Source organism: Leopardus geoffroyi, chromosome A1, assembly GCF_018350155.1.
Source record: "Leopardus geoffroyi isolate Oge1 chromosome A1, O.geoffroyi_Oge1_pat1.0, whole genome shotgun sequence".
Taxonomy (NCBI): domain Eukaryota; kingdom Metazoa; phylum Chordata; class Mammalia; order Carnivora; family Felidae; genus Leopardus; species Leopardus geoffroyi.
This window is the reverse complement of record NC_059326.1, coordinates 136,146,557-136,169,565: the sequence shown is the minus strand read 5'-3', so window position 1 is coordinate 136,169,565 and position 23,009 is coordinate 136,146,557. Positions and strand designations below refer to the sequence as shown.

The 23,009-nt window shown below is 39.2% G+C and overlaps 1 protein-coding gene across 2 annotated transcripts in view; it reads left to right on the top strand.

Moving 5' to 3' along the window:
• The window catches only part of SMN2 (survival of motor neuron 2, centromeric), a 43,575-nt gene that overhangs the window by 8,152 nt on the left and 12,414 nt on the right, over positions 1-23,009 (top strand). For both annotated transcript variants that reach the window (XM_045446419.1, XM_045446410.1), the window contains exons 2-7: positions 7,296-7,367; positions 9,514-9,633; positions 10,536-10,736; positions 10,893-11,048; positions 13,789-13,881; positions 15,043-15,153. In XM_045446419.1, the coding sequence (XP_045302375.1) occupies positions 7,296-7,367; positions 9,514-9,633; positions 10,536-10,736; positions 10,893-11,048; positions 13,789-13,881; positions 15,043-15,153 (753 nt within the window). The remainder of the gene's footprint in view (positions 1-7,295; positions 7,368-9,513; positions 9,634-10,535; positions 10,737-10,892; positions 11,049-13,788; positions 13,882-15,042; positions 15,154-23,009) is intronic.

The following is a 23,009-nucleotide window of genomic DNA, read 5'->3' as shown; positions in this document are numbered from 1 at the left end:
ATCCATTCATCCATCAATGGACATTTGGGCTCTTTCCACACTTTGGCTATTGTTGATAGCGCTGCTATAAACATGGGGGTGCATGTGCCCCTTCGAAACAGCACACCTGTATCCCTTGGATAAATGCCTAGTAGTGCAGTTGCTGGGTCGTAGGGTAGTTCTATTTTTAGTTTTTTGAGGAACCTCCATACTGTTTTCCAGAGTGGCTGCACTAACTTGCATTCCCATGGTCATCTTTTTTTTAAGGTTTGTTAATTTATTCTGAGAGAAATGGAGGGTGGGCGAGGGGCAGATAGCGAGGAAGAGAGAAAGAATTGCAAGCAGGTTCCACACTGTCAGCATAGAGCCCAACTCAGGGCCTGAATCCAGGAACCGTGAGATCATGACCTGAGCCAAAACCAGACAATTAACTGGCTGAACCACCCAGGGGCCCCTAAATGTTTATTTTTGAGAGAGCACAAGCAGTGGAGGGGTAGAGAGAGGTAGGGACAGAAGATCTGAAGCAGGCTCCATGCTGACAGCAGAGAGCCCAATTCTGGGCTCAAACTCATGAAACATGAAATCATGACCTGAGCCAAATAGGATGCTTAACTAATTGAGCCATCAATTAATCATCATTTCATATGTTTATTTGCTGTCAGTATACTATTTTCTTTGGCAAAATGCTGAGATCTGTTGTTTGTTCACTGTTTTTTAATGTTTATTTTTATTTTTGAGAGAGAGAGTACAAACAGAAGAGGGGTAGAGAGAGGGAGACACAGAATCTGAAGCAGGCTCCAGGCCCTGAGCTGTCAGCACAGAGCCCGATGCAGGGCTGGAACTCACAAACTGTGAGATCATGACCCGAGCCGAAGTCGGACGCTCAACCGACTGAGCCATCCAGGCGCCCCAAGATTTCATTCTTTTTAATTGCCAAGTCATACTCCATTGTATATATATACCACATCTTCTTTATCCATTCATCAGTAAGTGGACATTTGGACTGTCTCCATAGGTTGGCTATTGTTGATAGTGCTGCTATAAACATTGGGGTGCATGTACTCCTTCTGTATTTTTAATAGCACACTTAAATAATAATCTATTTTTTTTTTTAATTTTTTTTTTTTCCAACGTTTATTTATTTTTGGGACAGAGAGAGACAGAGCATGAACGGGGGAGGGGCAGAGAGAGAGGGAGACACAGAATGGGAAGCAGGCTCCAGGCTCTGAGCCATCAGCCCAGAGCCCGACGCGGGGCTCGAACTCACGGACCGCGAGATCGTGACCTGGCTGAAGTCGGACGCTTAACCGACTGCGCCACCCAAGCGCCCCAATAATAATCTATTTTTAATAGCACACTTTTTGATTACAGTAGCTTCACAGTACTTGTTGAAGTAAGATAATGTAAATCTTCCAGCTTTGCTTTGCTTTTTCAGAATTGATTTGTCTTTTCTAGGTCCTTTGTATTTCCACATGAGTTTTACAGCTTGTCAATTTAATATATATTGACCCTTGAACAGCCATGGTTTGAGCTGGACAGGTCCACCTATATGTGAATTTTTTTCCCCATAAATATAGTACAGTATTATAAATGTATTTTCTCTTCCTTAGAATTTTAATATTTTCTTTATTTTATTGTAAGAATACAGTGTATAATACATCAAGCATATATTAATAGGCTGTTTATATTATTTGTAAGGCTTCTGGTCAACAGTAGGCTAATAATGGTTAAGGTTTTGGGGAGTCAAAAATTATACACAGAGGGGTACCTGGCTGGCTCATTTGGTAGAGCATGCAACTTTTGATTTTGGGGTCATGAGTTCCAGCTCCATACTGAGTATGGAGCCTGCTTTAAAAAAAAAAAAAAAAAAGCTGGGGCAACCAGGTGGCTCAGTCAGTTGAGCATCTGACTTCAGCTCAGGTCATTATCTTGCAGTTAGCCAGTTGCAACCCCACCTTGGACCCGCTGCTGATAGCACAGAGCCTGCTTCAGATCCTCTGTCCTCTCTCCCCTGTCTCCCTCTCTCTGCCCCTTCCCCACTTGCACTCTCTCAAAAATAAATACTAAAAATATATATGAAAACTACAGTTTTCAGCACCCCTAGCCTCCCTCCCCCCACAGTTGTTCAAGGGTCAACTGTAGTTTACTTTTCTGTTAGAATTGCTAAGGTTGGGTTTTGTTTTGTTTTAACCCAAGTTTTCCCTGATCATACTTGGTTGGTTGAAGCTTATTTTCAGTAGATTTCTCTGGAAAGATTAGTGAGTATAGTATTCTTCAACATTGTAAACTTAGTTTTCCTGCTCAAAGGTCAGCTAGGCCATATCACAAAATCCTTGACTCATACTTTTTCCTACAAATTTCTCTGGGAAAATCTTATACTAATTAATTTTCTTTATTTTGTACCTGACTTGGTCTTTTTGTTTAGAGGCATTGAGATTTTTTTTAGAATTTTATTTTGTTTTTGATTTTTAGCTTTTATTCTTCAGGCACTCCTATATACATTTATACATATATTAAATATTCTTTGCTAGTTATCTGTATTTAACACTTATTTTCTTTTTCTTTTTCTTTTTTTTTTTTAATGTGTTTTCTTTGGTACCCCCTAAATTTTCAGTCAGATATATTCTGCCTTGGATACTTTGTAGCCAGTGTTACTTTTTCTCTCATTTCTATCTTGATTTTAACTCCCAATTCAAATCTTGCCCTTTTGCCCTGTTTTCCCATCTTAGTTTATAAATTTTTTGATTCAGGGTGGTTTGCAGATGCTAGTTTATTTAATTTCAATTGGGTGTTTTCTTTTTTTTTGTGATTGTTATTTGGGAAGTTTTATTAGCTGAACTATTTTTTGTTCTAATAGCTTTGTATAAAATCTTAGGTGTCTTTTCATTTTGAAATGTCTTGTTTCCTTGATCTGAGCATAATCATTGCCATGTGAGGAGTTTGGTTGCTATGTATTTTACTTTTAAGAATGCCCTTTTGAGGGCACGTGGGTGGCTCAGTCAGTTGGGTGTGTGACTTTGGCTGAGGTCATGATCTCATGGTTGGTTCATGGGTTTGAAACCCTCTGTCATTGCACAGCCTGCTTGGGATTCTCTCTCACCCTCCCTCCCTCCCTCCCTCTGTCTGTCTATCTGTCTCTCTCTCTCTCTCTCTGCCCCTCTACTGCTTGCACTCTCTTGCTCTCTCTTTCAAAATACATGTAAAAAAAAAAAAAAGAATGCCCTCTTGTATTGAAACAGTGGAATTCATCTTCCTTTATCATTAGTACTTTTTGCAGGATTTTTTAAAAAATATTTTTAAGTAACCTCTGTACACAACCTGGGGCTCAGACTTAGAACTCTGTGATCAAGAATCACACGTTCCTCTGACTAAGCCAGACAGATGGCCCCCATTTGCAGTTGCAGGAGCATTGATGTGTCTTCTGATTTTGTGTTTTTTTTTTTAAATATGTCTTCATTATCCTTAATTTCTACTGTTTGCTAACTCAGGCTGTACCAAATCTCTAAGGAACATCTCCCTTTCTAAGTGGAAGTGTAACCTTGAACAATGTTACCTCTGTGATTACTTTCCTTATCTACAGAATGATTAAATGATTTTTAATTAGTTTTTATCAAAAAATGATATTAGCTGTTTCACTGTATAATGGAGATTAACAGGAGAGCCACCTAAATTAGTTTTGCAACTAAACACGTTTTATTATAGGTTTCTTTGGAACTCATTAATTGACTAACATTATACCAAATCCAAGATACTCATTGAAGGTGTTTTGTAACTTGTCCTCTCATCATCAACATTAGGTATCTAAACTTATCTTCAGCTACTATGTAGAATGAAACTGATTCTTCTAGTTGGACTTGGAGTCTAAGTGATCATAATACATTGTTTTATTTTTATTTTTAATTGTGGTTTATTTTTAAGAAATGTTTATTTATTTTGAGTGAGAGAAAGAGAAAGCAAGCAAGCATGGGGGAGGGGCAGAGAGAGAGAGGGAAAGAGAATCTCAAACAGGCTCCACTCTGGCCACCGTGAGATGAACTGAGCCGAAATCAAGAGTTGGATGCTTCACCACCTGAGCCACCCAGGTGTCCCTTAATTGTGGCTTAAAAGCACACACATAACATAAAATTTATCATCTTAGCCATTTTTTTTTTAAGTCAACTCTGTACCCAACGTGGGGTTCGAACAAGATCAAGAGTCTCATGCTCTACCAACTGAATCAACCAAGTGCCCTACATCTTAGCCATTTTGAACTGTGCGGTTGGCGTTAAATATATTCATGTTATTGTACTGTAGATACCTAGAACTTTTTAATGTTGCAAAACTGAAACTCTACCCATTAAAAAGCATTGCTTCTTCCCCCCAACCCCAACTTTCTACTTCGTTTTTGTGATTGACTACTTTTGATATCTCACACAAGGGAAACCATATAGTCAGTGGGTTTATTTTTGCTTCTAGGCCTTTTTTTTGGCTCCTGATCTTTCTTGAAATGCTTTCTATTTTCTCTTCTACCTGTCCTCATCCTTCTGATTTTTACTTCCTAGGCCTGTTTGCTCCATGATCATCCACCAGCCATTCCTTTTTCTCTTCTTTTTTTATTGAGGTATAATTGAGATATAACATTGTATTAATTTCAGGTGTACAACATAATTATTCAGTATTTGTACGCTTTGGTAAACAAACACCACAATAAGTCTAGTTAACATCTGGCACCATACATAGTTTAAAAAATTATTTTATTATTTTTAATTTTTATTTTAGAGAGAAAGAGCACACCGGAAGGGAGAAAGGGCAGAGGGGGGGAGTTAATCTTTTTTTTTTAAGCTTGTTTATTTTTGAGATGGGGAGGGGCAGAGAGAGGGGGACGGGGGATCTGAAGCAGGGTCCACTCTTACAGCAGCAAGCCTGATGCAGTGTACAAACCCATGAGCCGTGAGATCATGACTTCAGCCAAAGTCAGCCGCTCAACTGCCTGAGCCACCCAGGCGCCCCTGACTTTTTTTCTTTTTGGCACTTTCTTTATTTTTTATTTCTTGAAGTTCTCACTGTGCTCATTCATTCTCCTGAGCTTGATAAGCATGTTTATGACTATTATTTTGAACTCCTTATCAGGTAAATCACTTCTCTGTTACTTTTAAGAAATGGTTTCTGAGGTTTTACCTTATTCTTTTTTTGGAACATATTCCTCTGTTTCTTCATTTTGCTTGACTTTCTGAGTTGGTTTCTGTGCATTAGATAATAGCCACCTCTGCCAGACTTCAAGGAGTATCTTGTAGAAGATGAACTTTATCGTTCCACCCTGCACTAGCTCTTGGTTGTTTCTCAAACCTTTGTGATTATCCAAGCAGCCTATTTTAATTTTAGTGGTTCCCAGTAGTTGAGAGTGTGCAAAGACCTATCTGTGCCCCAGGAGGAGGATCTCAGTCAACAATTTGATTCAGGATGATTGGGGAGCCAGACCCTTGGGCAGCAGCTTTTAAAGTACGTAAATATATACAGTCTTGTGGGAATGCAAGCAGAAGCCCACTCAGCCTGCAGAGCAGGTGATCTGGACATATCCCCTGGGTAGCACTTGGAATAATCAGGGTACCCAGAGAGTGCGTAAGCTTCTTTCTGGGAGATAACAGTAAGCTGGAATAAGGCAAAGAGTGAATAGCCTTATGAAACCCAGGAATGGAAAGCCCCCTAGTTACCACGGACAGATGGTTACAGAGTGTTCCCTGAGCAACATCTGCAAAAGCCTGGGACACCAGGTGTGGAAACTGGGGCACCAAGTGCGGAAACTGGGGCACCAAGTGCATGTAAACAAATGCTACCCTCTAGGAAACACAAGTGCTCTGGAACTCAGAAGAGGGAGAGCACACAGATGGCATTGTCTGTCTGGAGCGAGGCAGGACCAGAAACATGGTGCCCACTAGCCTGTGTGCATTGAGAATATCCCACCAGGGCCCTGCAAGTGTGTGTTAAATTAGACTGCCCCTCCGGCTAACACTTTAATAAGCAAATGAGTCTCTTTCACATAAAGTTTGTGTGCCTTTTACTCCATTGTTTCTGCACTAAGGGCCTTGGGCAATTAAATCCAGGCATTGGAGCACTTTAATGGCTTTTTCTCAGTTTGCTATTTTCCTGTAGGTCTTTGAATGTGAATCCCCATAGTTTTTAAAGCTAGATGTCTTGGGGGCTTATCTCAGGTACAGGTCTTAAAAGTTCAAGTGCCCAGTTTGGGGTTCAAATTCATTTCTCCTCAGGGAGAGTCTCTGAGTTTTGAGTTTCCTCCCTATAATGGGTTGCTGCACTGGGAAGGGGTTTATGGCAAAACTGTGTCTCAGCTTCTCTTCTTTGTAGGGATTTGTTTTTTCATGTTTGCCTAATGTGTAGGAGTTGCTCAACTAGTTTCTGGGTATTTTTGATTTTGTCTTTTTACCCTAGAGGAAGTTGTTCCGTATGAGGTATAGATCTGGTACATTGGTGGGGAGCAGGTGAATTCAGCATCTTCCAAAGTTGGCCTCTTGAACCAGAGAAAATCCATTTCTTTTAATTCATACATTTATTGTCTGTAATGTCTCACCATAAATGTTTTGTATTTTTTTTATTTTGATTTTCTGTGACAATATGTTTTAAATTCCTATTTAGACCATCGCTGAAGAGAGCAGGTAGCGTAATTTCATATACCTCTCAGAAATGAGTGTGTAAGAGATAGTGGATGCTCAAGAATATGTTTTTGAATTGAATTAAACTTAAATAAAAATAGAATTAAATGCTACTTCAGTCTTTTCCAGATTACTTAATACCACTCCTGTTTAAAATGAAAATTGATTTATTAATCACTACTAGTAATTTGTAACTTAAAACCTTTTGAGAATTCTTGCTTAATCTAGACATAGTGCAAGGTCAAGGGGAAAAGAATATTCTTTGGACCTCAGATTCTTTGGTCGGAATAGCATTACCATAGTCTGTATAACAAAGTCAGGCTAATACCAGATGTTTTCCCACATTGCCAAAGTAAACCTTTTATCAGCTCTTAGAAAAGTTTGAAACATAGTTATCTTTGAACAGATCCACTTTTGGTTGGTGGATAGAAATTCAATTATAGAGCATTCAGTTTACTCCTCTTAGAATATTTACATATGCCTAGCTTTGGGGGTAATGTCACATACTCTGTAAGGAGGTAGGCTTCCTCTAGTTTTGTTTAGGATTTAAAATACCTGTTTTTAGTGTAACTTCATGTGTGGCGTAGGATGGCTCCTGACAGTATCTAACCTACATTTTTTATGAAACCCATTTAAACATGAATTGTGTTTGTTCTTTACCCTTCCCAGAGTGATGATTCTGACATTTGGGATGATACAGCTTTGATAAAAGCTTATGATAAAGCTGTAGCTTCATTTAAGGTATGAATACTCTTTTCCTTATTTCCTCATGTTATTCATTTGGGACAAAATTAGCTGATAACATACTTAAAGTGTTGAATTACATATTATTGCGTTCTAATGTTGAAGGCCAATAGATATCATTTGTTAATTAACTTAGATGATAATCTTCCTTTAGAAGTTGGTAGGTAGTCTCTCTGTATGTTATCCCATTAGCAAAGTCAATTTAAGTAGAATCTTAAACATTAATTACTTTTAATGTGTTTGCATTGTATCAGACTATAGAAATCGTCTAATTCAGATTAGTAGAAGGGCAGTCTAAATTACAATTTTCATTTAACAAGCCTTCATTGAAATAATAATGATAAATATCAGTAGTGCTATAATTAGTACTTGTAGAGTGTTTACAGTATTTTGGGCACTATTCTAGGTGCTTTACTTACATTAAATTAATCCTAACCCAAATCCTGAGTTAGTTATCAAGTCAGGTGTTCCTGAGGGCAGGAATATTCAATTCTTTAAGGAGATGTGGTCTGTTTTTGTGGTCCCAGCAAGACATTTACACAGTTGCCCAACATCATCACTTTCTCTGCTGTGTGAGGTATTTAGCTTTATTGAGTACCATGCAAGAGCCATCAGTAGTCCAGACAAAGAGCATATCCTCATACAGAGCACCAAATACGAAGTCCACTTCTTTCCCTTAGTCACTCTTACTGCATGAGGTAAAGATCAGACCTGTATGTTATCCTTAAAACTGAATTCAAGTTTCTCAGTAATACTTCTCTTTTTTTTATTAGGGTTTTTTTGTTTGTTTGTTTGGTTTATGTTTTTATTTGGTTTTGAGACAGAAAGCACTAGCTGGGTTGGGGTAGAGAGAGAGGGAGACAGGAACCAAAGCGGGCTCCACACTGACAGTGGAGACCCCATTGCAGGGCTCAAACCCACGAGTGATGAGATCATGCCCTAAGCTGAAGTCAGGGGCCCAGCTAACTGAGCCATCCAAGCACTCCAGTAATGCTTTTCAATATACCCTTAAGGTAGAAGCACACTAATGCAGGTTCTGTAAAATGCAGATTAAAGTGTGGCTCATTGTTGGCTGGGATTGATGATATTCCAGAAGGAAGTAGTGTGAGTAGAGGAAAATAACTTAATTTGGGGAAAAGACAGTTTAATTTTAAACTGTGTTTTTTGAAGTAAATGTGAAGATATGAAATTGGTAATTGGAAATGTTGCATTGAATGAAGAAGAAATGTCAGTTGGATAGTAGATTTAGAAGTCTGTCTGCATAAGGGGCACCTGGGTAGCTCAGTCTGTTAAGCATCCAACTTCTGCTCAGGTCATGATCTCACACCTCGTGAGTTGGAGCCCCACATCAGGCTCTGCGCGGACAGCTCAGAGCCTGGAGCCTGCTTCGGGTTCTTTGTCTCCCTCCCTCTCTCTGCCCCTGTCCCGCCTCTCAAAAATAAATAAATAATTTAAAAAATTTTTGTTTAATAATAAAAAAATAGGGGCGCCTGGGTGGCGCAGTCGGTTAAGCGTCCAACTTCAGCCAGGTCACGATCTCGCGGTCCGTGAGTTCGAGCCCCGCGTCAGGCTCTGGGCTGATGGCTCAGAGCCTGGAGCCTGTTTCCGACTCTGTGTCTCCCTCTCTCTCTGCCCCTCCCCCGTTCATGCTCTGTCTCTCTCTGTCCCAAAAATAAATAAACGTTGAAAAAAAATAATAATAAAAAAATAAAAAGAGAAGTCTCTCTGCATAGAAGTTATAATTGAAGTAATAGGGATAGATGATCATAAACACGTAAAGAAGGATGGACAGTTCTTTTTTGGGAATGCCCAAGTTTAAGACTTGATTAGAGAGGTAATAAAGCATTGGAGCTCTACATTGTTAGATCACCCAAAATGTCTTGAATATCAAGACAAATGATCATTAGAATCTAACTTTACAGGAAGATTGAGAGTGAGGACTTGATTAAAAAGGTCCCTAGAGCTGATAACCAGATATATGATGCCTTCCAGCATAGTTGTTGTAGCATGTGGGATGATAAAAAGAGGAAGTGGAGGCTGTGTTGATGGGGCCTTGAGGCCTTGGTAGTTACTGGGTTATATTGTTACACTTGTTTTCAAGTATGACCCTGTAACATGTCCATTGTTCTTCATATTTTCACAGCATGCTCTAAAGAATGGTGACATTTCTGAAGCTTCAGATAAACCAAAAGGCACACCTAAAAGAAAACCTGCTAAGAAGAATAAAAGCCAAAAAAAGAATACCACAGCAGCCCTGAAGCAGGTTATTTTAAAACATTGAGATTGAACTTCAAAGAATTTCTTGTTGCTGTTTTCAATAATAGTGTAAAATATATTTAACTTACATGATTAGTATAGTGTTTTCCACTGACACGTAATCATAAAACTTCTAAAGTAGCTGTGAAACTTTCTATTGTTGAGGAACATGCATGTCAGTGAAAGTATAGTGAGTTAGGTGGGAATGTAAATAATATGTTTAAGATTGCGTTTACTTTATGTGGGAGGTGGGGTACAGGAGCCCATGGCCACTTGGGAGGCACCTCGGGGCCTTAAACTGCATTGGCATTGTAAAACTGGGAAATGGCTGTGCTTTTTTTTTTTTCCTCAAAAACCCTAAAACTAATACCCAGGAACCAAAAATTCTAGGTAAAATCATTTCTGCTATTTAAAACAGCAGACCTGAAAGCTAAATATTTTGGTGCCTTGTCAGTCCCCTTAGTTTTATCATTACCAAGGGGGAAGAGAGCTAACATTTGATAAGCACTGGCTATGTGCTGAATCAGAGTGCAGGACCCTGTACACATTCTCCCTCCTTTCTGTTCTTCACAACAAACAGATGAGGTAGATTTTATTGTAATTCCTTAACAGATGAGGAAATTGAGACTTAAAGAGATTAACAAACTTGTCTTAATTGATTATATAGTTGACAAAATTCATATTACATGGTAAATATGTGGCATGATTCTATAAACAGCAAAATTATATTGATACTGGAAATTCAGATTTATGTGTCTTTGGCCCCAAGCCAAAGATCATTCTGCCTTCCAGATCAGTTACCTAGAGACTATCCACTCCACAACCTACCTTACCCCACCTAAACAAGATTACAATTTATCCTCTTCAAAAGAAATATGTGTGGGTGTGTATCTTTGGTTTCTTTTATAGTGGAAAGTTGGTGACAAGTGTTCTGCCATTTGGTCAGAAGACGGCTGCGTTTACCCAGCTACCATTGCTTCAATTGATTTTAAGAGAGAAACCTGCGTTGTGGTTTACACTGGATATGGAAATAGGGAGGAGCAAAATGTGTCTGATCTACTTTCCCCAGCCTGTGCAGTGGATAATAATGTAGAACAGAATGCTCAGGAGGTAAGGATACCAAAAATAAAAATAAAAAGGAAAGAAAAAAGAATTCTTGGAAGCAGAGGGGAGATGAGAAAATCAAAGTTGTTTGATCCCCTGAAGTATTCACTTTTTTTCATGATACCTTTATAACAAAAGTATGTATATTTTTTCTTTTTAAAGAATGAAAATGAAAGTCAAATTTCAACAGATGAAAGTGAGAACTCCTGCAGGTCTCCTGGAAATAAATCAAATAACGTCAAGTCAAAAGCTACTTCGTGGAACTCTTTTCTGCCTCCACCACCCCCCATGCCAGGAGCAGGACTGGGACCGGGAAAGGTACATTTCTGCCCAGAAAAGTTTTCCCAGGACACAGTTAATAATTTTATAACTTTCCACCCCTCCATTGGATGAGTTTTAGCTTTTCCTTGAAAGTTTTGTAGCTTTCTGTAGATATCATAAATTCACACTTGAAAATTCTTTGAAAAGGAAATAAAATAGTAATGCAAAATACTTTACACTGAAAGACTTTCCCAACTGTTCTTATGGAGGATTGGGTATTAGACTAATAATCTCATGAATTTACGTTAGAAAGTATAGTGGTATTTTACTGTCACCAGGGTGTTATGCTCTGGTTCTCCATGTCATTTGGTTAGGTTACATAACAGTTGGTGAGAAACACAATATTTACATCTAATACAGAAGCATCTAATACATTAAATCCTAAAGCCCTAGATTGTTTTGTAGAGTAAAATGTAAATGCTCCTTTCCTTTATGGGTCTCTTGGCTGTAAGTAGCAAATCAACTTAAACAGAAAAGATTTTGGGGCACCTAGGTGGCTCAGTCGGTTGGACCTTTGACTTTGGCTCAGGTCATGATCTCGCAGTTTGTGGGTTTGAGCCCCACGTCGGGCTCTGTGCTGACAGCTCAGACCCTAGAGCCAGCTTCGGATTCTGTGTCTCCCTCTTTCTCTGCCCCTCCCCTGCTCGCTCTCTGTGTCTCTGTCAAAAACAAACATTAAAAAAAATTAAAAAAAATTTTTTTTTTTATTTTAAGTTATATCATGGAACCCAAGTTGGTGTGTCCCTCTCCAGTTGTTTTGTATAAAGGAGTGATTTCTTCACTGGGGGTTAAAAAAAATTTTTTTTTTTTTAGAGAAGATGAGTGATTTCTTTCTTTATAATTTGTTTTAATTAAGTTTATTTTTGAGAGATACAGGGCATGAGCGGGGGAGGGTCAGAGAGAGGGAGACACAGAATCCAAAGCAGGCTCCAGGCTCTGAGCTGTCAGCGCAGAGCCAGATGAGGGGCTCAAACTCATGAAACGTGAGATAATGACCTGAGCGGAATTCAGACCCTTGACTGATTGACCCACACAGGTGCACCAAGGCAGTTAAAATTTTTTAATGTTTGTTTGTTTGTTTATTTTTGAGAGAGAGCAGGCACGCGCATAAGCGGGGAAGGGGCAGAGAGAGGGGGACAGAGGATCCATCCTACAGCAAGGAGCCTGATGTGGAGATCAAACTCACAAACTGAGCCTAAGTTGGATGCTCCACCAACTTAGGCATCTAGGCACCCCTTCACTGTAGGTTATAGTATTCAGGCGATAATAATAATAAAATTAAAAATCAGTGTTGACTTATTAAAGCTTTTTCTGAAGATTTTCTTTGAGTGCTTTTTTTTTAACCTTTTATTTATTTACTTTTTTTGAGAGAGAGAGAGAGTGTGTGTGCAGGGTAGGGGCAGGGAGAGAGACAGAGAGAAAGAATCCAAAGTAGGCTTTGTGTGGTCAGTGTGGAACCTGAGGCGGGCTCAAACTCAAAACGGTGGGGTTATGTCCTGAGCTGAAATGAAGAGTCTGTTGCTTAACTAACCGAGCCATCCAGGTGACCCTTTACCATTTTTAAAAATGTTTATTTATTTTGAGAGAGAGAGCATGCGTGAGTTGGTTATCGGCAAAGACTGGGAGAGAATGCCAAGTAGGATCCTCACTGTCAGTACAGAGCCCGATGCAGGACTTGATTTCACGAACTGTGAGATCATGACTTGAGTAGAAACCAAGAGTCAGACACTTCACTGACTAAGCCATGCAAGCACCTCTGTGAATGCTTTCTTAAAGAGGCTTGCATTATATTACAATTTCTAGAATGATCAGACCTCTTAATTTATCTACATATCGTACTTCATTGGTCTGAGGGAGCTGACTTTTCTTGTTAAATGAGAGGTTTACTAATTTTTACAATATATGCTTATGTTAGTATATGTAACTCAGGGGACATCCATAAAAAGATTACACAATTAACGACATTGTGGCAGATACAATCTTTTTTATGATTGAAATATCTTGCTAAATACACAGTCTCTGATTTCTGAGGTAATTGGCAATCTTTTTACTTTGGTTTTACTTTCTGAATGTTTAGATATGAAAGGAAATGAGGAAAATCTAGATTTATGAGTCTTGTTTAAATTCACCATTTGGGGGGCGCCTGGGTGGCTCAGTCGGTTAAGCGGCCGACTTCGGCCAGGTCACGATCTCGCGGTCCGTGGGTTCGGGCCCCGCGTTGGGCTCTGTGCTGACAGCTCAGAGCCTGGAGCCTGTTTCAGATTCTGTGTCTCCCTCTCTCTGACCCTCCCCCGTTCATGCTTTGTCTCTCTCTGTCTCAAAAATAAATAAACGTTAAAAAAAATTAAAAAAAAAAAATAAATAAATAAATAAATTCACCATTTGGTATATGAAGTTCTATGTCATCTTTTTTTTGAGAGAGAGAGAAAGAGAACCGGGGGAAGGGTGGAAAAAGAGGGAGAGAGAAAATCCCAAGCAGGCCCCACACTCAGCACAGAGCCCGACACAGGACTGAATCTTACGAACCATGAGATCATGACCTGAGCAAAAATCAAGAGTAGGAAGCTTATGCTTATCCCTTATCCGACAGAACCACCCAGGTGCCCCTGTTTCATCTCTTTTGATATGTATAATGTATCATTCTGGGTGGTAATTTAGGTTCTTAAGACATTGAATCCTTTTCCTCTTTTCATATTTAAATTGATAAATTAATCTTCCTTTGAAATGTTCTTTACAGCCTGGTCTAAAGTTCAATGGCCCACCACCACCTCCACCACCACCACCACACTTCCTATCATGCTGGTTGCCTCCGTTTCCTTCTGGACCACCAGTAAGTGTAAAAGAATTCAGATTAAAATTTGCTTTCATACATAGTTAGGGATTTAGCAGGACATGGAAGTGTCATTTTATACCATCCCTACAGCCAGATTCTAATTTGTAAACCTTTGAACTAAACCTCAGGGTTTGGGAGGCACCTGTGTGACTCAGTCAGGTAAGCATCCGACCTCTGGTTTCTCAAAATAAATAAATAAAAACTCTAATAAATAAATAAATCAACCAACCAACCAACCAACTTGGATTACTTTTTTAAATGTCCTTCTGCTATCCAGACTTAGTCCTCTTATTACCCCAATATCTGAGCCCTATGTTGCATTCTTCCTTCCTCTTAGAAGTTATATCTCATTCTATAGGGAGGTAGCTCCTATTTTAAAGGACTTAATTACACTGTATACAAGGATTAATGTGCTTCCAGATGTGCTTGGAATTTGGTGTCACATGGTCTGTCCCAATTTCTAATGGTAGACTGACTTTGAGATATCAGCAGTAGGCTAGATACAAGATACTTTGTGGCAAATTCCATGTGTTTCAGTGGGAGCCGCTCAGTTTTTCTACTCAAGACCTTTACTTGAAATGCTATTTGGATGTTTTGTGTTTTTGTTTTTTTTTTTTTTTGTTTTTTTTTAACATTTACTTATTTTTGAGAGAGAGACAGAGCACAAGCAGGGGAGGGGCAGAGAGACAGGGAGACATAGAATCCGAAGCAGGCTCCAGACTCTGACCTGTCAGCACAGAGCCTGATGTGGGGCTCGAACCCATGAACCACGAGATCATGACCTGAGCCGAAGTCATATACTAAACTGACTGAGCCACCCAGGTGCCCTTGGATGTTTTTTAAGGAAAACCATTAAAGTATATATACTTGGTCTTTTACCCATAGCTACATAATGGAACAGAATAATAGTTGGAAAATCAAAACAAAATATCTAAACATTTTATGTGATCTTTTATCTTTTGATTTTTATTTATCTTAATTTTGCTGGCCTATTGTTACCGGTTGGCTTTCTCAAAATGTCTTTAAAAAATTTTTTTTAAATAGGTAATGGCATGAAATGAAGGGAAAGATAGAGCTAACATACAGCATTCTCTATATAAAATGGATGTCCAGACTTCAGTTTTTGTTTATTGACTTTATATCTTTCTCCATTTCCAGATAATTCCCCCACCACCTCCCATATGTCCAGATTCTCTTGATGATGCTGATGCTTTGGGAAGTATGTTAATCTCTTGGTACATGAGTGGCTATCATACTGGTTACTATATGGTAAGTGATCATTCAGCATCTTTCCTGACAATCACTTTGTGGTTATGTGACCTTGTTTTGTTTGTGACTAAAAAGTGGTTTGTTATGTTTGGCAGATCATAAAGGTTGAAACTACCTCATAAAGTTTAAAAACGTACAACTGTTGGAGTGCTTGGGTGGCTTAGTCCATTGGGCATCTGACTCGATTTTGGTTCGGGTCATGATCTCTGGTTCATGAGTTCATTACTTGCATCGGGCTCCACGCTTAAGGTGCAGAGCCTCCTTGGGATTCTCTGCCCCTCCCCTGGTCGTGTTCTGTCTCTACTTCAAAATAAATAAATACATTCAAAAATACATATATATATATAACTTTTGTTTAAGGCTTACATTCTCTTGAATTGTCCCTGCTAAGTGTAATTATAGTTCATTTAAAATTTTTTCATGTTGAGGCGCCTGGTTGGCTCAGTCAGTTGGATGTCCAACTCTGGGTGTCAGTTCAGGTCATGATGATCTCAAGGTTGTGGGGTTGAGCCCCGTGGTGGGCTCTATGCTGAGCATGGAGCCAAGATGGGATTCTTTCTCTCTCCCTGCCCCTCTCCCCTGCTCACTCACTCTGTCTCTCTCTTGCTCTTAAAAAAATAAAAATAAAATTTTGTTCCTGTTCTTAGGTTATGTTGATTATACATTTTCTAATTTGATGACACTCTTTTAAATTATTTTCCAGTCTCACTTGTCTTTGTGTTTTAATATAAAACAAAATGCATTGCAAGAAATAGAAAATGAGGGGCGCCAGGGTGACTCAGTCGGTTAAGCGGCTGACTTTGGCTCAGGTCATGATCTCACAGTTTGTGAGTTCAAGCCCGGCGTCGGGCTTTGTGCTGACAGCTCGGAGGCTGGAGCCTGCTTCGGATTCTGTGTCTTCCTCTCCTCCTCGTGCTCTGTCTCTCAAAAATAAATAAACGTTAAAAAAAAAAAATTAAAAAAAAAAAAAGAAAAAGAAAGAATAATAGCTTGAGAAAAGAAATAAAGCCAAAAGGTGTTAGGTTCTTTTGTGCATAGAGGAAGGCCTGAGGTGATACATGCCAAACTGGACCTTACGAACTGACGCTCCATACGTACCATTTTACACATCAGTCTGTTTCACACATGTAGTATTGTGACTTTTCAGGAAATTTTTAAATTTTTGAAAGGAAGCTACTATGCCATGCTGACATTATGATGTGATTTTATAACTACTTGAATTTTGGTTAATATATGGAAGATATAAATAAACAACTGACTCAAAGGTATGATTTTTTTAAATGTATCATCTGTACGTGCCCCCATTAATGTTATTTAAAAGCTATTCTTGGGGGACCTGGGTGGCTTAGTCACACATCTGATTCTTGATTTCTCGTCAGGTCACACTATCTCACAGTTCATGGGTTCGAGCCCCATATCTGGCTCCGTGCTAGTGGTGTGGATCCTGCTTGTGATATTCTCTTTGTGTCTGTCTCTCTCTCTCTCTCTCTCTCTCTCTCTCTGTCTCTCTCTCTTTCTCCCCCCCCCCCACACACACACTCCTCCCTCCCTCCGTCCCCCCCCCCACTCCACTCTCTCTTAAAATAAACGTTAAAAAAAAAAATTTTTTTTTTAACGTTTATTTATTATTGAGAGAAAGAGAGAGAGAGAACATGAGCAGGGGATGGGCAGATAGAGAGGGAGACATAGAATCCAAAGCAGGCTCCTGGCTCTGAGCTGTCAGCACAGAGCCCGATGCGGGGCTCGAACTCACAACCAGTGAGATCGTGACCTGAGCTGAAGTCGGACGCTTAACCGACTGAGCCACCCAGGCGCCCTAAAATAAATAAACTTTTTAAAAAATTAAATAAAAATAATAAAAGGTATTCTTGAGTCATTGTATAAACTTGGTATATTTGTATAGTATGATGAAGTTCCCCTTTTAATGACTAGAAAGATGATGGAAAGTAACAAGTTAACCATTTATAATTTGAGACCAGTTACCTAACATACTAAGCTTCCCTTTTCTGCACTTCGTATTTCTCTGCGTGTATTTTTCATTATGAAATATTTGGAAAAATATTACATATAGTGTATAAGTAAACTATTGATGTGATTTATATTTATTTTTCAGTTTTTTGGAAGGAAAGAGAGTTCTTTTACCCAGATAGGCCATATTTTGACTTATTTTCAAGTTCATATTATACAGAGGTTCTTGGTTTATTTGGTGTTTATAGTGTTTGTATTGAAATATGTATGCAGAGGTCACCTGTTGGGCTCAGTCAGTTAAGCCTCGGACTCTTGATTTCAGCTCAGGTCATGATCTCAGTTTGTGAGGTTGAGCCCTGCGTTGGGCTCTGTGCTGACATTGCAGAGCCTGTTTGGGTTTCTCTCTCTCTGCCCCTCCCCTGCTCTTGCTCATGCTGTCTGTCTCAAAGTAAATCAATAAACTTTAAAAAAAAAAAAAAAAGCGGGGGTGGGGGCGCCTGTCAGCTCAGTTTTTTAAGCATCTGACTTTGGCTCAGGTTGTGATGTCACAGTTCATGATTTCTAGTCCCATCTTTATCAGATGAGCTGGAGCCCTGCTTCAGATGAGCCCCACTTCTCTCTCTCTCTCTCTCTCACCCTCCCTCCCTCCCCCTCCCCCTCCCCCTCCCCCCTTCTCCCCTTCTCCCCTTCTCCCCTTCTTGTTCCTTCGTGGGATTCTCTCTCTCTGCCCTTTGCTCACTTGCACCGTCTGTCTCTCTCTCTCTCTCTCTCTCTCTCTCTCTCTCTCTCTCCCTCTCCCTCTCCCTCTCCCTCTCCCCCTCTCTCCCCCCTCTCTAATAAAAAAGAAAAAAAAACAGATGTATGCAGAAAAGTGCATATATTAGAAGTGAACAGCTTGATTTAAAAAAAAAAACATAAGCTACTGCCTCCATATGTCTTCTTCTAATCACTCACTACTAATCCCTTTGCCAAGGGTGACCATTTTCCTAACGTGTAGTGTCATAGAGTACTTTTGTCCTTTTTTGAACTTTTATGGTTTGGAATTATACATACACTCCTTTGTGGCTGGCATATTTTGTTCAGCAGTTTATGAGAATAATATACATTGTTGTGTATAGTCGTAGCTCTGTTGTGTTCTTCTGCATGAATATTTTATTATCTGTTTATTTCTTTTAACCATTGATGGATATGTAGCTTGTTTCCAGTTCGGAAAACAGGATTGCCTGTGACTTTTTTTTTTTTTTTTTAACTAATTAAGTTTTATTGAGATATAGTTTACATGGCATTCAATTCACCTTTTAAACTATACAACTCACTGGTTTGGGTTTTTAGTATATTCACAATACACAGCCATAACTACAGTCATTTATGCAATATCTTCATTATCTACCCTCCTTCCGTAAGAAAACAAACATGTACCCCATTTTCCTCAAAATTTCCAGGCCTAGGCAATGACCGACTTACTCTGTGGATTTGCCTTTTCTGGACACTTCGAATAAATAGAGTTATACTAAATGTCATCCTTTGTGTCTTTCTTTCTTCACTTAGCATAATCTCTCTCTCTCTCTCTCTCTCTCTCTCTCTCTCTCCCCCTCTCCCCCTCTCCCTTCATTTTTTATTGCTGAATAATAATCCATTGAGTGTACCTCATTTTTTCCATTTGGGTTATTTCTCCTTTGGGGCTTTAACGAATAATGCTGCGATGAACATGCGTATACAAGTTTCTGTGTCAATGTACATTTTCATTTCTTTTGGGTATACACTTAGAAGTGGAATTGCTAGGTCATGTAATGTGTGAAAGTTTACCTTTGGCAGATAAGCAAACCAAAATACAAGGGCTTTTTGTTGTTGGTTTGTTTGTAACTTAAAAAAAAAAATCTTTCAGACTTAAAGTTGTGAAAATAGTACAAGAATTTCTATGTATCCTTCACCCAATTGTCCCCAAGTGTCACCTTTGTACCACTTTAAGTTTCTTTTATTTTTTAATTTTTTTTATGTTTATTTATTTTTTGAAGGAGAAAGAGAGCATGAACTGGGGAGGGGCTGAGGGAGAGGGAGACACAGAATCTGAAACAGGTTCCAGGCTCTGAGCTGTCAGCTCGGTCCAGAGGCTCAAATCCACGGACCATGAGATCATGACCTGAGCCGAAGTCGGACTCTCAACCGACTGAGTCACTCGGGTGCCCCTGTACCACTTTAGGTTTATTATTCTCATTTATTTCATACTTGTTTGTCTTTTTTTTCTTTGTTTATGTGTATATGTATTTTTCCCTGAAATAATTGATAATCAGTTGCAAACATTATACCCCTTTACATTTAAATGCAGTATGTTTCCTAAATTAAGAATGTTATACAGGGGCGCCTGGGTGGCGCAGTCGGTCAAGCGTCCGACTTCAGCCAGGTCACGATCTCGCGGTCCGTGAGTTCGAGCCCCGCATCAGGCTCTGGGCTGATGGCTCAGAGCCTGGAGCCTGTTTCCGATTCTGTGTCTCCCTCTCTCTCTGCCCCTCCCCCGTTCATACTCTGTCTCTCTCTGTCCCAAAAATAAATAAACGTTGAAAAAAAAAATTAAAAAAAAAAAAAAAAAAAAGAATGTTATACAACCATAGTATAGTGATCAAATCAGGAATTAAAATTTATATAATTCTGTGATCTCATCTTTTGGCCTTATTTGAATCTTGCCTGTTGTCTCACCAATGTCCCTTACAAGAGAATTAAAAGTAGCTTTCTTTAAAATTAAAATTTGCTTTTAATTTTTTTAATGTTTATTTATTTTTGAGAGACAGAGAGACAGAGTGTGAGCAGGAAAGGGGCAGGGAGAGAGGGAGACACAGAATCCGAAGCAGGCTCCAGGCTCTGAGCTGTCAGCACAGAGCCCAACGTGGGGCTCAAACTCACAAACTGTGAGGCCTGAGCTGAAGTTGAACACTCAATCCACTGAGCCACCCAGGTGCCCCTATTAAAAAAAATTTTTTTACTGTTTATTTATTTTTGAAGGAGAGAGAGACAGAGCATGGGCAGGGAAGGGGCAGAGAGCGAGGGAGACGCAGAATCTGAAGCAGGCTCCAAGCTCTGCTCTGTCAACACCGAGCCCAGTGCTGGGGCTTGAACTCAAGAGCCCTGAGATCCTGACATGAACCTAAGTCGGCCGCTTAACTGACTGAGCCACCCAGGTGCCCCCAAGATTGCTTTCTTTGATCCAGGATTAAATCCACAGCCATGTGTTTTATTTTATTGTCCTGTCTCTGGAGTTTTACATGGTTTGTTTTTTATATTGTTCTCATCATGCCATTTACATTGTTTTATATCCTTTAAGAATATATGCATTTCTTGATTACAGATGATACATGAATGCATTACATTTTAAAAATTGAGCAAATTAGGGGTGCCTGGGTGGCTCAGTCGGTTAAGCATCCGACTTCGGCTCAGGTCATGATCTCACGGTCCGTGAGTTCGAGCCCCGTGTCGGGCTCTGTGCTGACAGCTCAGAACCTAGAGCCTGCTTCAGATTCTGTGTCTCCCTCTCTCTCTGGCCCTCCCCCGTTCATGCTCTGTCTCTCTCTCTCTCAAAAATAAATAAAACATTTAAAAAAAATTTTTTTAAATAAAAAAATAAAAATAAAAATTGAGCAAATTAAAGATAAGACAAAAATCCCTTTGATGACCTAAGCCACACCTATTTCTTAGCTTTTCCGTAAGTCACCACTGACAGTAGTCTATTATATAGACAGTAGTCTATCGTATCTATTTGTCTGCCTTCCAGTATGTGTGAGTGCTGCTAGGAAATGTATTATTTTTATGTTCATCTTTCTTGATCTACAGACATACTGTAAGAATTTAGCCAGCAGTTTGCTTGTCTTACTCATCAGTCTATGTTGGTGACCGTTTTAGTTCTGTTTAGCTAAACTCAGTGACCATTTACTTCAACTACGTTCTCTAGAACTTGTCTATCACATCATTTTTCACCTTGCCTTCACAGCCAGACTTATTTTTTTTAATAATGTATTTATTTTTTAATTTACATCCGAATTATTTAAGAGTCTCTTATGTTTTGTCCCCCTCCCTGTTTTTAAATTATTTTTGCTTCCCTTCCCTTGTGTTCATCTGTTGTGTCTCTTAAAGTTCTCATGAGTGAACTCATATGATATTTGTCTTTCTCTGACTAATTTCACTTAGCATAACACCCTCTAGTTCCATCCACATATTTGCAAAGTGCAGCCAGACTTCTTCAGAGTTATCTCTAGTTCTCTCCCTTACCTCACTGCACCTCTTCAGTCCTATCAGGTGCGCTTCTGTCTTCCCCACTCTGCTGAGATTTTACTGCAGATTGCTACTTCAGTGGTCTTTTCTCTGCTTTGACCTTACTTCTCTGCAACATTTTTACATATTTGTGTACATTTGACACATTTGTGTATAAATTGTGTTCCAAAGTGTAACTTTGAAAACATTTTTTCTCTTGCCTTCAGTGACACCATATCCTCTACTAGTTTTGAGCCTTTCTCCTTAGCTGTCCCTTCTATACTCCTTTAACAACTTTTCCTCCTCTTCTGAATATCCAAGTAGAATCCTTATGCATGGTCCATAGTCCCTGTTTCTTAATTATAAATGTTCACTAGGTGACCTCGCCTCTACTCCTTGACTTAAAATGGTATGTTTGTGGTGGTACTTCTCAGGTATAAGCTCTGACTTTCAGACTTACTTATGCAGCTGCCTCTTTTCCCTCACCACGTGGATGTCTGTTAGGTACATCTCAGACTAACTGCAGCCAAACAGAACTTCACGTGTCATTTCTTACACCTCTGTTCCCACAGCCTTTTATGTTTCTCAGTAAGCAATAACATTGGTGCACCAGCACCAATTTCTCAAGCCACAGGCCTGGCATTGGCCATATTTTCTCACTCTATTTCACGTTTCGACATCCAATTTGTAGGAAAGTATTGTTGCCTCTTTCCCAACAGATCCTGAATCAGTGCACTTTGCTTTTTTCTCCACTGCTACTACATCTTTCAAGATATTATCATCTTTTTAATTGAGATATAATTTATCGTTTAGAAGTATACATTTCAGTGGTTTTTAAATTATATTCACAAAGTTCTACAACCACCATCACTATTTAATTCCAGAACATTTTTATCACTCATTAAGAAAACCTGTACCCGTTAGCAGTCACTCTCCAGTACCCACCTGGTAGTATACCCACCCAGCCCTGGGCAAGCACTAATCTACTTTTCATTAGTACAGATTTGCCTATTCTGAACTTTTCATATAAGTGGAATTGTTAAATACGTGGCTTTTTGTGCCTGATTTATTTCATTTACCCTCAGTTTTTCAAGGTTTCTCCAGGCTATAGTATGTGTGAGTACTTCATTTCTTTTTACTGCTCAATAATTATTCTCTTGTATGGACAATACCATATTTTGTTTATCCATCAGTGGATGGACACTGAGTTGTTTCCTCTTTTTGACTACAATGAGTAATTCAATTTTCTTCTTCTTTTTTTTTTATAGTGAGTAGTTCTTTTAGAGACATTTGTGTGTAAAATTTTGTATGGACATAAGTTTCAGTTTTCTTGGATATATATCTAGGAGTAGAATTGCTGGCTGAGAAGTTCGGAGGAAGTGCTGAACTTTTTTCTAAGATGACTGTACCTATTTACCTTTTACCAGCAGTGTGTGAGGGTCCCTTTTTCTCTACATTCTCGTCAACACTTAGTATTATCTCCCTGGGTGTGAAGTGATACCTTATTGTGGGTTGTTGTTGTTTTTAGTTAACATACAGTGCAGTATTGGTTTCGGGAATGGACTTATTGTGGTTTTGATTTGCATTTCCCTAATGTCTAAATGATGTTGAGCATCTTTTCATATGTTTGCTGGCCATTTGTTATATCT